Source organism: Ornithorhynchus anatinus, chromosome 4 (assembly GCF_004115215.2).
Source record: "Ornithorhynchus anatinus isolate Pmale09 chromosome 4, mOrnAna1.pri.v4, whole genome shotgun sequence".
NCBI classification, from domain to species: domain Eukaryota; kingdom Metazoa; phylum Chordata; class Mammalia; order Monotremata; family Ornithorhynchidae; genus Ornithorhynchus; species Ornithorhynchus anatinus.
The window spans coordinates 60,724,106-60,737,765 of NC_041731.1; the positions used below are offsets into that span (position 1 = coordinate 60,724,106).

The window sequence follows — 13,660 nt, forward strand, 5'->3', positions numbered from 1 at the left end:
ACGAGTCAGAGGATCTGGGTTCTAATTCTGGCTCTGCCACTTGTGTGCTGTGTGACCTTGGGTAAGGCATTTTACTTCTCCATGCATCTTTAAAATGGAGATTAAGACCCAGATCCCTATGTGGGACAGGGACTGAGTCCAACCTGATTTGCATATATCTACCCCAAGACCTAGTACAGTGACTGGCACATAGTAAGCACTTAACAAATACTACAATTATTATTACTATTGTATTTTACTTATTAGGCACTTATCCTGTGCTGGGTACTGTGCTAAACACTTGGGTTGTACAGGATAATAAGATTGGACACAGTCCCTGTGTCCTTGGGCTCACCGTTTGATTGGTTGACGTAGAGATCTCTGGGGGCCTGGTCGCCCACCGGCCCCACTCTTGGTCTGCACAGCTAGGTTAAAGAGGCACAAGATTGTTTCGGATTTCGATAATAATAATATAATAAAGATAATGGCATTTGTTGAGCGCTTACTATATGCCAGGCACTGGGGTGCATACAAGCAAATTGGGTTGGGCACAGTCCCTATCCCACGTACGGCTCACAGTCTCAATCCCCATTTTCCAGGTGAGGTAACTGAGACCCAGTGAAGTGTCTTGCCCAAGGTCACAAGCAGACAAGTGGCAGAGGAGGGATTAGAACCCATGACCTTCTGACTCCTAGGCCTGTGCTCTCTCTCCACTATACCATGCTGCTTTCCTTCTCTCTTCTTCATTTGAGGGATTCAGGCCAATAAGAATTGGGGAACACCTTTATGTGTGTGTTTTTTTTTTTTAAATAAGAAATGATTGAGAGACCCACTGGAATATCAGAAGGGCAGAACAGCAGCACTAGAAGGGAACAAGGCCTCACCTCCAGCACAGGGCAGGCTCATCTGATACTCTGAAGATCAGCATCATCATTGTCATCATCACTATGGTGTTTGTGAAGCTATGTGCCAAGATCTGTACCGAGCCCTGGGGAAGACACAAGATAATCAGGTCTCGCTTGGGGCTCACACTCTTAAGTAGGAGGGAGAATAGATTTTGAATCCCCATTTTGCAGATGAGGGAACTGAGGCCCAGAGAAGTGAAGTGACTTGCCCAAGGTCACACAACAGGTACGAGGCGGAGCCGGGCTGAGGACTCAGGTCCTTTGGCTCCCATGCCCAATCTCTTTCCACTAGGCTACACTGCTTCTCACGAGGGAAGACCAGGTCATGTCAGGGCTCTGTCTTATCTCCCTGGATTGGTAATATAGGAGAATGGTGACTTGGTGAATTAGGGGCTTCTGAAGATGTGCTGAGGGATTTTTACTGGAGCTAGTGTATGATGTCTTAACTCTTCTCACCTTATTTGCTAAAGCCAATGGATTATTAATGGAATATTGAGGCATAAAGGGATGTACCAAGATGTGTTTACTTAGTACAAGCAGACAATAAACACTCACTGCAAGAGCCAGCTCAAAGTATAAGCGGAGGCTGAAAGCCCAACCGTCAAGACTAGGAACGTTATCGTGAATTCTTTTCTCCCTTCAGGATTTAAACCGAATGAGAAGTGAACTGTTGGTGCCTGGCTCGACTCTTGTGTTAGGTCCCCAAGAATCCAAGATTCCAGTACTTTTGATTCAACAGCCAGGACGAGTAACTGGCGAAGATCAGTTAGGATGGGGAAGTGGCTGGGATATACTTCTTCCGAAAGGCTGGGGCATGGCTTTCTGGATCCCATTCGTAAGTTACCCCTGTCAAGTTACCGAAAGAACTGATAAAATCAAAGATGTATTTAAAATAAGGTCAGATCTCCATCCTCAGTGATCTTCAGGGCTAAAAGGGAAAACAACAAGATAAATGATTCTGTGGAAAAGTCATCCCCATTTCATAGAGTTAATCTCTGTTCAGGATGTTCAGCCAAATGGCATATTCTACATATTGAGGTTTGGGGAAGTTCTAAAAGTTCCCATTTTGCAATATCACATACTTTAACGTTTTGGTATATTCCTCACGACATAAAAAAAATTTGGAAGCCTACAGAGCACACTTGTATTTTTATGTTAAATTTGCTGGATTGATTTGTCAACAACTGGTAAAATTTGTCTTAAAAAGAGAATAGCTGTCTTATTTTGCGTAGCTGAGGTATAAAAATAACTATGATAATCTTTAATGAGAGGCAAATAAACATTGGAATTTAGTCCTTTCTTGAGTCTGGTAATCCTTAAAACTTGGTGACGGAAACTCAGTTAAATACAATTAGAGAAGGATCAGTTGTTAGTTTAAGGCAGTGTTGTGCGTGAAGCTTTGACTTCAGGGTGGTAAATTCCATGAACCTTTTTCTGGTGTTCATTCTAGGTCTATCGCGGTGCACGCGTTGGTGGGTTAAAAGAAGGTTTGAAACACTCTCTGTATAAGGGGACGCCTCATATACCAAATGACTGCCCAGACTGCCCTGCTGGAAAGAGGTTCGCCAAAGAGCAAGAAGGGAGTCTTCTTGAAAAGTACAAAAGGTAACTCCACTTAAATGTGATAAAACCTTAAAATTATTAAAAAGCGATATCATTATCAGCCAACTGACATTTGAGCGATCTTGAGGTTCTAGCTCTACAGAGTCCGACTGGCTTAGGTGAGGGGGGTTAGATAACAGGCTGGTCGTCTTTGTCTTGACTTTCTATCCCACACTTGACTGGAGATAATACCAGGGCAAAGAAGAACATTTACATATGTAGTTACCTCATCCTTTTTTACTCGTGCAGCAGACAGGCAGCCACTAAAGGGAGAGTGTTTCCTTTTACTGGAATGTAACTGGATTTGACCCGCTGCTTGTTGCCTGGCCTCAGACATTCAAGATCCATGGGACCCATAAACCCCATCTCCAAAATTTTGCTGGCAGAGGGTGACCTAGTTCTTAAAAATTAGATGAAAAGATAGCTTATATTGAGGATAAATAGCTCATGCTCCTTTCTCCCACCTGAAGCACCCCAAATTTCAGTGCTCTCGTAGAATCTGAAGTTCTGCCTGGGACTGAGACAACCTGGGGCCGCAACTGTGTTATAGCAGGGCCAAAAATTGGGGGACCGGTTCGGTGATATAAGGGTCCTCTTCACCTCTGAGCAAAGACTTGGAATCCCAACTCTGGCCTGGAACACCCCCCCTCTTCATATCCAACATTACTCTCCCCACCCTCAGAGACTTGTTGAAGGCACGTCTCCTCCCCGAGGCCTTCCCCAGCTAAGCATTTCCTCTTCTCCCACTCCCTTCTGCGTCACCTTTGCGCATCACTTACGTGCGCATATATACATAATTTATTTATATTACGTCTGATGTCCCCTCTGGACTGTAAGCTCCCGTGCACCGGGAACGTGTCTGCCGACTCTGTTATACTGGGCTCTCCCCAGCTTTTTGTACAGTGCTCCGCACGCTGTGAGCGCACAATAAATGTGATTGCCGCCCTGGCTGAAGAGGATGACTTTTCACTCGGCTCTCTGAGCCTGCGGAAATCCTGGAGGGAAAAGGGAGAAGGCCGGGGAAGAAGCGAACAAGAGCGGGAATGTGTGAGCAGAGCACGTCTGCATGTCTCAGTTACTGAGAAATAGAAATTGACAAGGGAGGACGGGAGGCGGGGGAATGACTGGCATCCAGGTGCACACTGGGAGCTAGGAAGGAGCAACAAAGACATGTGGCAAGGTTCAGTAAAACCCAGTAATAACTGGAATTTTTTACCCTTGTAGTGAAATCAAAAATGTATTGTGGTTCTATATCATCAGCCTGGGCCTTGGAAAAATAATAATAATGATATCTGTTAAACGCTTACTATGTGCCAAGCACTGTTCTAAGCATAGGGGTGGTTACAAGATAATCAGGTTGTCCCACGCGGGGCTCTCAGTCTTAATCTCCATTTTACAGTTGAGGTAACTGTGGCACAGAGAAGTAGAGTGACCTCCCCAAAGTCACCCAGCAGACAAGTGGCCGAGCCGGGATCAGAACCCACATCTCTGACTCCCAAGCCCGTGCGTTTGGCACTAGGCCATGTTTACCCTGAGTCTTTGTTACTGTGTTCCCTTTGAAGGGATTTTGCCTGCTCCCCCAAAATAATTAAGCGCGATTGAATATCTCCATTGGCATGTGTATTTGTTCGTTCATTCCTTCAGCCCTATTTATTGAGCCCTTATCCTGTGCAAACCACTGTAATAAGTGCTTGGGAGAGTGCAGTGTGACAGACACATTCCCTGCCCATTGTAAGCTCACAGTCTAGAGAGGGAGAAAGACATTAATATACACGCATACATAAATAAAGGACAGCTCTATACATAAGTGCCGTGGGGCTGGGAAGGTGGATGAGTGAAGGGAACAAGTCAGGGCGTTGCAGACGGGAGTGGGAGAAGAGGAGAGGAGGGCTTCGGGAAGGCCCCTTGGAGGAGATGTGCCTTCAATAATGCTCTGAAGGCGGGGAGGGCAACTGTCTTTCTGATATGAGGAGGGGGAGGGTGTTTAGGCCAGAGGCAGGATGTGGGCGAAAGGTCAGTGGCGAGATAGATGAGAGAGATGGGTAGTCGAGCTAACACAGACCCCTTTTCCCAAGATGTTTGCCAGTGATCAGATTGGCGTGCATGAGACAATGGAGACATGGACTACAAGCTCCATTATTCCAAAGGTTTTTTTAAAAAAGTAAATTTTTGCATACAGTCTTTGCTTGCAAGTAACAGGACGGTGCAAGTGGAGGATCTAAAAATACTTGACTTGGAAGTTTCTTAAAAGATATGTGGGTGTCTTTTTCCATCCTCACAATGCTGTGAAATGTCTTTTGAAAGACCCTGTTGGAACTAGTTTCCTTTATCCTAAGTTGAAGGAATGAATTCACGCGTCCGCTTTAAAAGCTTGAGCTATGAATCGTATATAGGTTCACTCAGTGGCCAGTTTTCACCCTTTCCGATTACCAGTGGTGATTTTTTACTTCTAAATGAGCGGGAATTACGGTATTTATTCACATAATCGCCTCCACCTCATAATTGGCCCACCCTGGTTTTTGAGTAAGAAACTGTCGTTTGGCCATATAATGCTAGTACAGTGCCCTGCACACAGCAGGTGCTCAGTAAATACAGTTGGTAACCAGAAGTGTTCTGGGGAAGCGGAGGTGAGAATGGGACAGAGCAGATGGAGTTAGTTTATTCACTAAGACCGTTGAGTTCAAAGTGAACATTGGGTTGGCGAAGCCCAAGTTTTCACTGGATGTCCAGGAGGAAGTGGTCCACTGTGTCAAAGATGATGGAGGTCATTGAAATTGTCTGCGAAGAGGTTATTGGTGCCTGCGGAGGTGCATTCTCAGTGGAGTGCAGTGAAGAAAGTAATTGTGGTCCAAGAAGAGAGCAGGTGGTAAAGAAAATGTATGGATTGTATGCAGAGTGCTCAGTACAGCAAAAGCTCAATAAGTTCCATTGATTTGATTAAAAGAACTGGGAGCAGATTGCGGGGCAACAGCTGGTTGAAACTTTGGGAAGGCTTATTTGGTTTGGGGACACTTGAGCGTGTTTGAAAGCAGAGGGAAAGGAGCTATTTAAGAGTGAGAGGTTGAAAAGAGCAGTAAGGGAGGAGAGTAGAAGCAAGTGCTTTTAATAGGCGAAAAGGAACGGGTCAGGCAGCTGTGAGGTGAATTTTAAGAGCAGACGGGGGTACCTTGCGAGATGGAAAGGAGTAGAAAGAGAAGGGAGTAGTAGAGTGGTGAGGAGATGAAGGGACCTTGGGGAAATTCATGCCTGATAATTCCAATTAAACAAAAAAAAGCAGTTGGCAAGGTCATCCATCATAATTTAGAGAAGATTTAGGGGGCTCGGGGGCTTCAGGAGGGAGTTAAAGGTGTGGAATACTTGGTGGGGACAGCAGGATTGGAAGAAGCCAGAGTCGGAGATGTCTGGAAGGTGAGGACAGAATTGGGGGGTGATGGCAGGTTTGATCGATCAGTCAATCTGTGGTATTTATTGAGCGCTTAAGTGTGTGCAGAGCACCTTACTAAGCGCTTGGGAGAATAGGAAGAGTTTGGGACAGGTCGCTGTAGAACTGAGATGGTCAGTATAAATATGAAGCTGAGGGCTGTGTGGAAGAGAGTGACTGTGGGGTTCGAGAGGAAGTTCTGGACCAGCTGGGTTCTGGCTGCGGGAAGGAATCCCACCTGGAGTGCGGGGGTACGTATCAATCAAACATATTTACTGAGCACTTACTGTGTGCAAAGGATTTGAGAGAGTACAGTATAACAGAGTCGGTAGACACGTTCCCTGCCCACAATGAGCTTACGGTCTAGAGGGGGAGAGAGACGGCAACACGAAGCCTGCTTCTCAATCAGTCAGACGTACTTATTGAGCGCTTACCGTATGTAGAGCACCGCCCTAAATGCTTGGGAGAGTACAGTAGAACAGAGTAGGTAGACACGGTCCCTGCCCACAAAGAGTTTACAGTCTAGAAGGTAAGACAGACAGCAGCACTGAAGACTACCTCTCAATCTTTGCTATTTATTGAGCGCTTAATGAGGGCAGAGCACTGTACTAAACGCTTGGGAGAGTACAATATAGCCGACACATTCCCTGGCCACAGCAAAGTCCCTCTGCAACGTCGACTAGTACTTGTCGGGTTAGGCTGGAGCCAGACAGGAGGAGGTGAGACATGGCTTGTCTCCTTTCTGTTCGTGTTATATTTCTAAGGGGCAAGGAGTCACTTGCCAGTTCTTTGAGTTAAATTGAGTTTGAGATATATTTCTGGTGGTTTTTTGTTATTCATGCTCTTGTACTTTAGTTGTTCGTTTGCCTGTCTCCTTATTATTGTGGTTTTTATTAAGCATTCATTCATTTGTGGTTTTTGAGTGCTTACTGTGTGTAAAGCACTGGAGTAAGGGCTTGGGAGAGTACAATGTAACAACAAACACACATTCCCTGCCCATAACAAGCTCACACTATGTGCCAGGCACTGTACTAAGTGCTGGGATAAATAGAAGATAATCAGGTTGGACACCATCCCTGTCCCACATAGGGCTCACTGTCCTTTCCCCCATTTTACAGAGAAGTGCAGTGACTTGCCCAAGGTCATACAGCAGCCAGGTGGCAGAGCCGGGATTAGAAACCACATCCTCTGACTCCCAAACCCATGCCCTTTCCACTAGGCCACGCCGCTTCTTGTTATTAAGTTGTAAGATCCCTGGGGACTTTTCTTATTCCCTCTCGTCCTGAGTACGTTGCTTAAATATCACCAGTCTTTACGATCAGAAGCCTAGACGCGCGACGTCTTTAAGTTTTAATATTCTCACACGATGTAAAATTGGTTTCCGCTTCATTTCCTTTTGGCTAGGCGCCCACCTGCCAAGAGGGCGAATTATATCAAGTATGGCACTCTGACACCGTTCCGCTGCCCCTGGGAACAGCTCACCCAAGACTGGGAAGCGAGAAGCAAAACCGAGGTGGGACCGATAGAGATGTCATCGCCTGCGAGCGAGAAGAGTCCATCCGGAAGGCAGCCTATGTCTTGTCCTCATCAGGAACACGTACCCAAGCCGTCTTCGGAAGAGGGCACATCTGAAAACCAACCCGCAGAACCCGAGGAGCAAATGGATTCAGAGTCTCAAGGCTCCTGTAGGGATGATGGGTCTACCCCAGATAGCCTCTTTCATGTTATTAGGTTAGTGAAAATGACCTGCTCACAGAAGCGTGATATTTTTACTTACACGGTGCTTTGATATTTTACATAACGCCTTAAAAATATGAATGCCAGAATATGGTTTGGTGTTCTCAGTATTTTAATGGCTCAACGAAATTACTGGGTGAGGGAAAAGTAGCAGCTCCTTATCGGATCTTTTTTTTTTAATTGTATTTCAAAGTGTATTTCCAACCTCATTTGAATGCTTACTCCCCAGTTTACGTGGAATTCTTGAGACGCTTAGGAGAAAGGGAATGATTTACTCTGCTTTGTGGAAGGGTGGTTCTCATGGAGAACGATACCCTCCAGAGCCTCGCCTTAGTTCCTGAAGAGCATGTTTCCTATGAACGTGTCTTTTGAATCGCTTGAATTTGTTCCCTTCTAACTCTTGGAAAAAGCTCTTTCCACTTTTAAATGTCAGTTGGATAGCTAGGGGTGCTGTTCGTTGAAAATGGAGGGTGAAGATGCATCCCTCTGGTCTTTAGATTGAGGTTTTTATGGTCGGGGGTGGGGGTTGGTGTGTGTGGGTGTCTGTGTGCAAACAACACTGCCTAAACTTTTCTGTTAAGGGCTCTTTTTTGGGGGCCCAACTTGATTTCCTCAACTACCTTCACTTAATAATCACTCCAAAGCTGATGGCGTTAGTTGTCTTTCTCCATCAGATTATTTTTCTATCCATTTATCTCCGGGGTCATTTTCTCCTTTTTTTTTCCCTGCGGTCCCCTAGTTGCTCACCAGCTCCTGTTCCATTCTCCTTGGAATATCCCCTCCCAATTCTCATTCTTTCCCTACCTCGTCTGGCGCCCTCTTTTTCTGTCCCTCCCCAAGAGTCGCAGTGAAAGGTTTGTGGCAGCACTTAAGTTTTTTTTGAGTTTACTGTTTTCAGTGAGCTAATGGGGCTTTTTTGTTGTTGTTTTTTAATCTTGACTAGGAGCAAGAAATTACTGAAGCAGCTGGCGGCCTGGTGCAAGCCTATCTCTGGGAGACGCCAAGGGGCACGACAGACTTCCAGACCGGCTGTGCCCGAGCTGACTGAGGAAGCCTGCCTGACGGTCACAAACAGCCGTCCGAGATCACTCGTGTGGGTCTCTCTGTCTTTGCTCAAGAAGGGCAGCCCCGAGCTGCACGCCATGATTTGTATTCCGACGGAGGAGGACTTGCTTCAGCTGACTGAAGATCGACTCTACTGCGGCCCTCAAGAATCCAAACACTGCGATCCGTTCAAGGGCCGAGCCCTGAAGCAGAAGAAACAGAAGAAAACGGAGAGACGGCAGAAACGGGGAAACGCGGCCGAGGAGGCCGACGACCTGACCGTCGGCCTGTGGCCGGACCCGCTCCCGGACGTGACTTCCCACTGCTCCAGGATTCTCCTCGGATTCGTCACTCAGGGAGACTTCTCGCTGGCCGCCGGCTGTGGCAAAGCGTTGGGATTTGTTAGTGTGACTGGGCTGCTCTCTTTGCTGTCGGCTCAACCGACAGACAGGAGGGGGTTGGTCTTACTGAGAAATCCTGCCTCTCTGCAGTATAGATTTGCTAGAATTGCTATTGAAATATAAATGTCACGGGAACACACAAAGGATGGCAGGCACCACAGTCAGAGTCAGTGGTATCTATCGAGCGCTTATTATGTGCAGAGCACTGTATTAAGCGCTTGGGAGAGCTTGAATCGCAAAATCTGCAGACCCCAAACTGGAACCATATCAAGTTAAGGACTTCTTACTGTCATATGCGGTGTGAAATCCCTTGGAAAATAGAACGAAAACCCTTGCGGTGTATTATATGAGTGGAAATATACGTTGCGTCAGATGTTTACATTGCTCAGGAACGTGTCCGATTGCCGACCCTCCCCTCATTTATTAAGATCCTATTTAAAAAGATTTTGGCTAAATCTAGCAGAAGGCATTTCAGTGATGCTGTCTTATTTTGTGTAAGCACGGTCTTCTGAAAAAAACGGAAAGAATAATTTTCTTTTGGCGTAAGTGGCAAAAAGGCTCGCGCCCTTTCGGGTGGATGGGTCCCCAGTGAAAGACCTGCCGGTCCCGTGGCTGTCGGTATAAGCTGCAGTTGATTTCATTTTGGGGGTCTGTTCAGTTTTTCAGTTTGACTGCAGATGTGATGAGTGCACGTCTAGCCACTCTTACCTCAAGGGAAAAGTATTTTTTATCCTTTGCTTATGCCACTTGCCAAAAAGCTGCTGCTAAGTTTAAAGCACACCTCACCTGTGGGAGGAAATCAGCTGATGCTAAAAGCCAGAATCTCAGAGCCCGATTTGGAAGTTCTGTTGCCTACACCAAAACTGACCGTAGATGGCCCAGAAGCTATTCATTCAATAGTATTTATTGAGTGCTTACTATGTGCAGAGCACTGTACTAAGCGCTTGGAATGGACAGTTCGGCATGTACATTTGGAATGTACATTCAGAAGCTACTTACATTATCTTCTCTGTGCCTTTTGTGCTGATGCCAGTTGTATATCAAAGCCATATTCTGTGGGTATCTACCTCAGAATAATAATAATAGTATTTATTAAGCATTTACTATGCGCCAGGCACTGTACTAAGTGATGATAATGGCATTTGTTTAGCGCTATGTGCCAAGCACTGGTCTAAGCGCTGGGGTGGATACAAGATAATCAGATTGTCCCACGTGGGGCTCCCAGTCTCAATCCCCATTTTACAGATGAGGGAACCGAGGCACAGAGAAGTGAAGTAACTTGCCCGAGGCCACCCAGCAGACAAGTGGAGCTGGGATTAGAACCCATGACCTTCCGACTCCCTAGGCCCGGGCTCTTCTAGGCTGCTTCTAGTTCTTCAGAAGGTAAAAACTAGATTTTAAAACGGCCTGCCCCTCTAATGGGGGGAGCTTCTGCCATGGAACTATCTGCTGATAGGCCTGTCCTCAGAGACTGGAGCAAAAGAGCGTTCTGTGAGGTCCACGTCGGCTCTGACGATCCCCAACGGGATTTTCAGGCCAGTGGAGCGGTATGGCTGTCGACTCACCGTTCCAGTTCTCCTTTCCTCCGGGGCCTCAGCCTTCTTTGCAGCGCCGGTCCTGCTGTCGGGCTCTGCCTCCCGCTTCTGGGAGAGCCGTGGGAGCTGCGTGACCAGGCTGGGGCCGTAAAAAGGATGATTTTCGTGTTTGGGTCAGTCAGTCGTATTTATTGAGCGCTTACTGGGTGCGGAGAACTGTACTAAGCGCTTGGGAGAGTACAATATAGCAGACACATTCCCTACCCTGTACCCCGCCGTCCGCCCCCACCCCACTACTGCTCATTCCATCCCCTTCCTACCATTCCTGTCCAAAACCCGAGAATGGATCATTTATACCAGCTGCCTCTGCTTTCTTTCCAACCACCTCAATCCCTCTAAAATCGAGCTACACTTTGAGACGACAGGTTACTTCCTCCTAATGATAATAAAAACGAAGATAATAATGATGGTATTTGTTGAGGGCTTACTATGTGTCAAGCACTGTTCTAAGCGCTGGGGAAAATACAAGCTGATCAGATTGGACACAGGTCCCTGTCCCACCTGGGGTTCGCCCATTTTACAGGCGAGGTAACCGAGTCGCAGAAAAGTGAAGTAACTTGCCCAAGGTCACACGGTAGACAAGTGGCAGAGTCAGGATTAGAACCCAGGTCCTTCTGCCCCCAGTGCCCGTGCTCTATCCATTAGGCTTCCCTCCTCCGCCTCCTCACCGAGTCGGTCAGGCTGCTGTTCTATCCCTCCTCATCGAGTCTGTCAGGCTGCAGTTCTATCCTGTCTTTCTCGACCTCTCAGCTGCTTCTGACACGGTGGACCGTACTGTTCATCTGGGAACCCTACACACTCTCAATTTCCCCGTCACGGCCCGCTCCTGGATTTCCTCTTCTGGCCTCTCTCTCCTCTTCCTTGGTCGCTTCCTCGTCCTCTCTCCACTTTCCCATGGGTGGCCCCCAATGTTGGATCCTCTTCCCGTTCTGTCCTCATTCGTTCATTCATTCAATAGTATTTATTGAGCGCTTACTATGTGCAGAGCACTGTACTAAGCACTTGGGATGAACAAGTCGGCAACAGATAGAGACGGTCCCCGCCGTTTGACGGGCTTACGGTCTAATCGGGGGAGACGGACTGACGAGAACGATGGCGATAAATAGAGTCGAGGGGAAGAACATCTCGTAAAAACAATGGCAACTAAATAGAATCGAGGCGATGTACAATTCTCCCTTAGATCCCAGATGGTCCCACAGATTCTCACTAGCATCATTATTCTCCTCATACACTTCATTTTTGAGGTGAGCTACTCATCAGACCCCTCCCGTGCGCTCACTCTCACTATCCTCTTGCTTACCCTTTTTCTTTTGACCCTCAAACTCATCCCCAGTGTTCTCCTTTGGCAAACCGTTGCCTTCCGTCTTTTAAATCTTGAGATAAGTCATCTCCAGGAGACAGTCGTGGTGAATCTTTCATCTCTCTACCATAGTCCCCCTGCAGAATTGCCACTTCAATGCTCTCATTGCATAAAGACTTGGGCATTCACTAACCCTAACCCACTACGGCACGTGGACACTAAAAATTTCCAGGAGGAAGAAGTACTAGAATACGTCAGGTACCTGTTTCCCCTGCGGGAGTGTAATCTGAAGGACAGGGACCACGTCTCCTTATGTTGTACCTTCCTAAGTACTTAGTCTTTACGGAGCGGCTGCTTGGTATTTATTGGGCAGCTAGAGAAGCAGAATGGCACGGTGGATAGAGCACGGGCCTGGGAGTCAGGTCAGGGGTTCTTATCCTGGTTCCACCACTCCACCAAGGCTGAGTGACCTTGGGCAAGGCACTTGACTTCTCTGGGCCTCAGTTCCCTCGTCTGTAAAATGGGGATTAAAACTGAGCCCCACGTGGGACAGGGATTGGGTCCAGCCCGATTGGGTCCACCCCAGCACGGTGCCTGGAACTGAGCTTAATAAATACCATCATTATTACTATTACTGTGTGCGGCATAAAGGATGATGGACCGAAAGGTACGTAACTATTCCCAATGTGTTTTGGAGCTAAGATCCACCATTCCAGAAGTGCACAGGGCAGGACCAATAGAGACACATCAGCCTCTCTCTTGGGATGGACATTTTCTTAATCGATGTCCAGAGGGGGCCGAGAGAACAACGGTGAGTACTGAGATCTTTCTGGAACGAACGGGATGCTCCCCAAAGGACTTGTCCTGACCTTTGTTGGCACAGAAGAGACAAGATGGAGGGTCCACCCCAAAATCATTCTTGTCCTTTGGGTCATCCCTCTTCCCCGAGCATCGCTTGTGTTCACAAGGGAGCTAAGAGGGAAGGTGGCCGAAGAATAGACTAGGTTGCGACCTGCCAGTCGTTAACCTGGTCACAGACTTATCGGAGTCACCACAGCCGTGAGGATAGGATCTTCGCTGTGCAGTGTGGATCTCCGTCGCCTCTGATTTCTTCCTCGTCTGGAGCTCTGATATCTCCCTCATCTCGGGCGTCTCCCACGGTTTGTGATATCTAAAACGGAAGTTTTTATCTTCCCACCCAAACCCCGTCTGTCTTATGCCGTCGAGTCATCTCCGACCCATAGCGACGCCATGGACACATCTCTTCCAGAACGCCTCGCCGCCATCTGCCATCGTTCTGGTGGTGTACCCCTAGAGTTTTCTTGGTCAGAATCCCGAAGTGGTTTACCACTGCCTCCTTCCACGCAGTCAACTTGAGTCTCCACCCTCGACTCTCTCCCTGCCGCTGCTGCCCAGCACAGGGGAGTTTTGACTTGTAGCAGGTTGCTTTCCGCTCGCTACCCAATGGCCAAGCTAGGAATGGGTAGGCCTCTGCTTGACTCTCCCTCCCGGAGTCAAAACTAGTAGAGTACTGACTGGAAACTCTCCGGTTGTGACCCTGAGAGGGACCCAAACCCTGTACTTAACTGTAATTTATTTACTTATAATGTCTGTCTCCCCCTCTAGCCTGTAGCTCAGCGTGGCGCAGTGGAAAGAGCACGGGCTTTGGAGTCAGG

General features: G+C 47.5%; 1 protein-coding gene across 1 annotated transcript in view; it reads left to right on the forward strand.

Annotated features, from left to right (window-relative positions):
* Positions 1–9,473, forward strand: part of POP1 (POP1 homolog, ribonuclease P/MRP subunit) — a 32,475-nt gene extending 23,002 nt beyond the window's left edge. The window contains exons 13-16 of the mRNA XM_029063954.2: positions 1,528–1,719; positions 2,335–2,489; positions 7,312–7,638; positions 8,588–9,473. Coding sequence (XP_028919787.1) covers positions 1,528–1,719; positions 2,335–2,489; positions 7,312–7,638; positions 8,588–9,212 — 1,299 coding nt within the window. The 3' untranslated portion in view covers positions 9,213–9,473. The remainder of the gene's footprint in view (positions 1–1,527; positions 1,720–2,334; positions 2,490–7,311; positions 7,639–8,587) is intronic.
* The last annotated feature ends 4,187 nt before the right edge of the window (positions 9,474–13,660 follow it).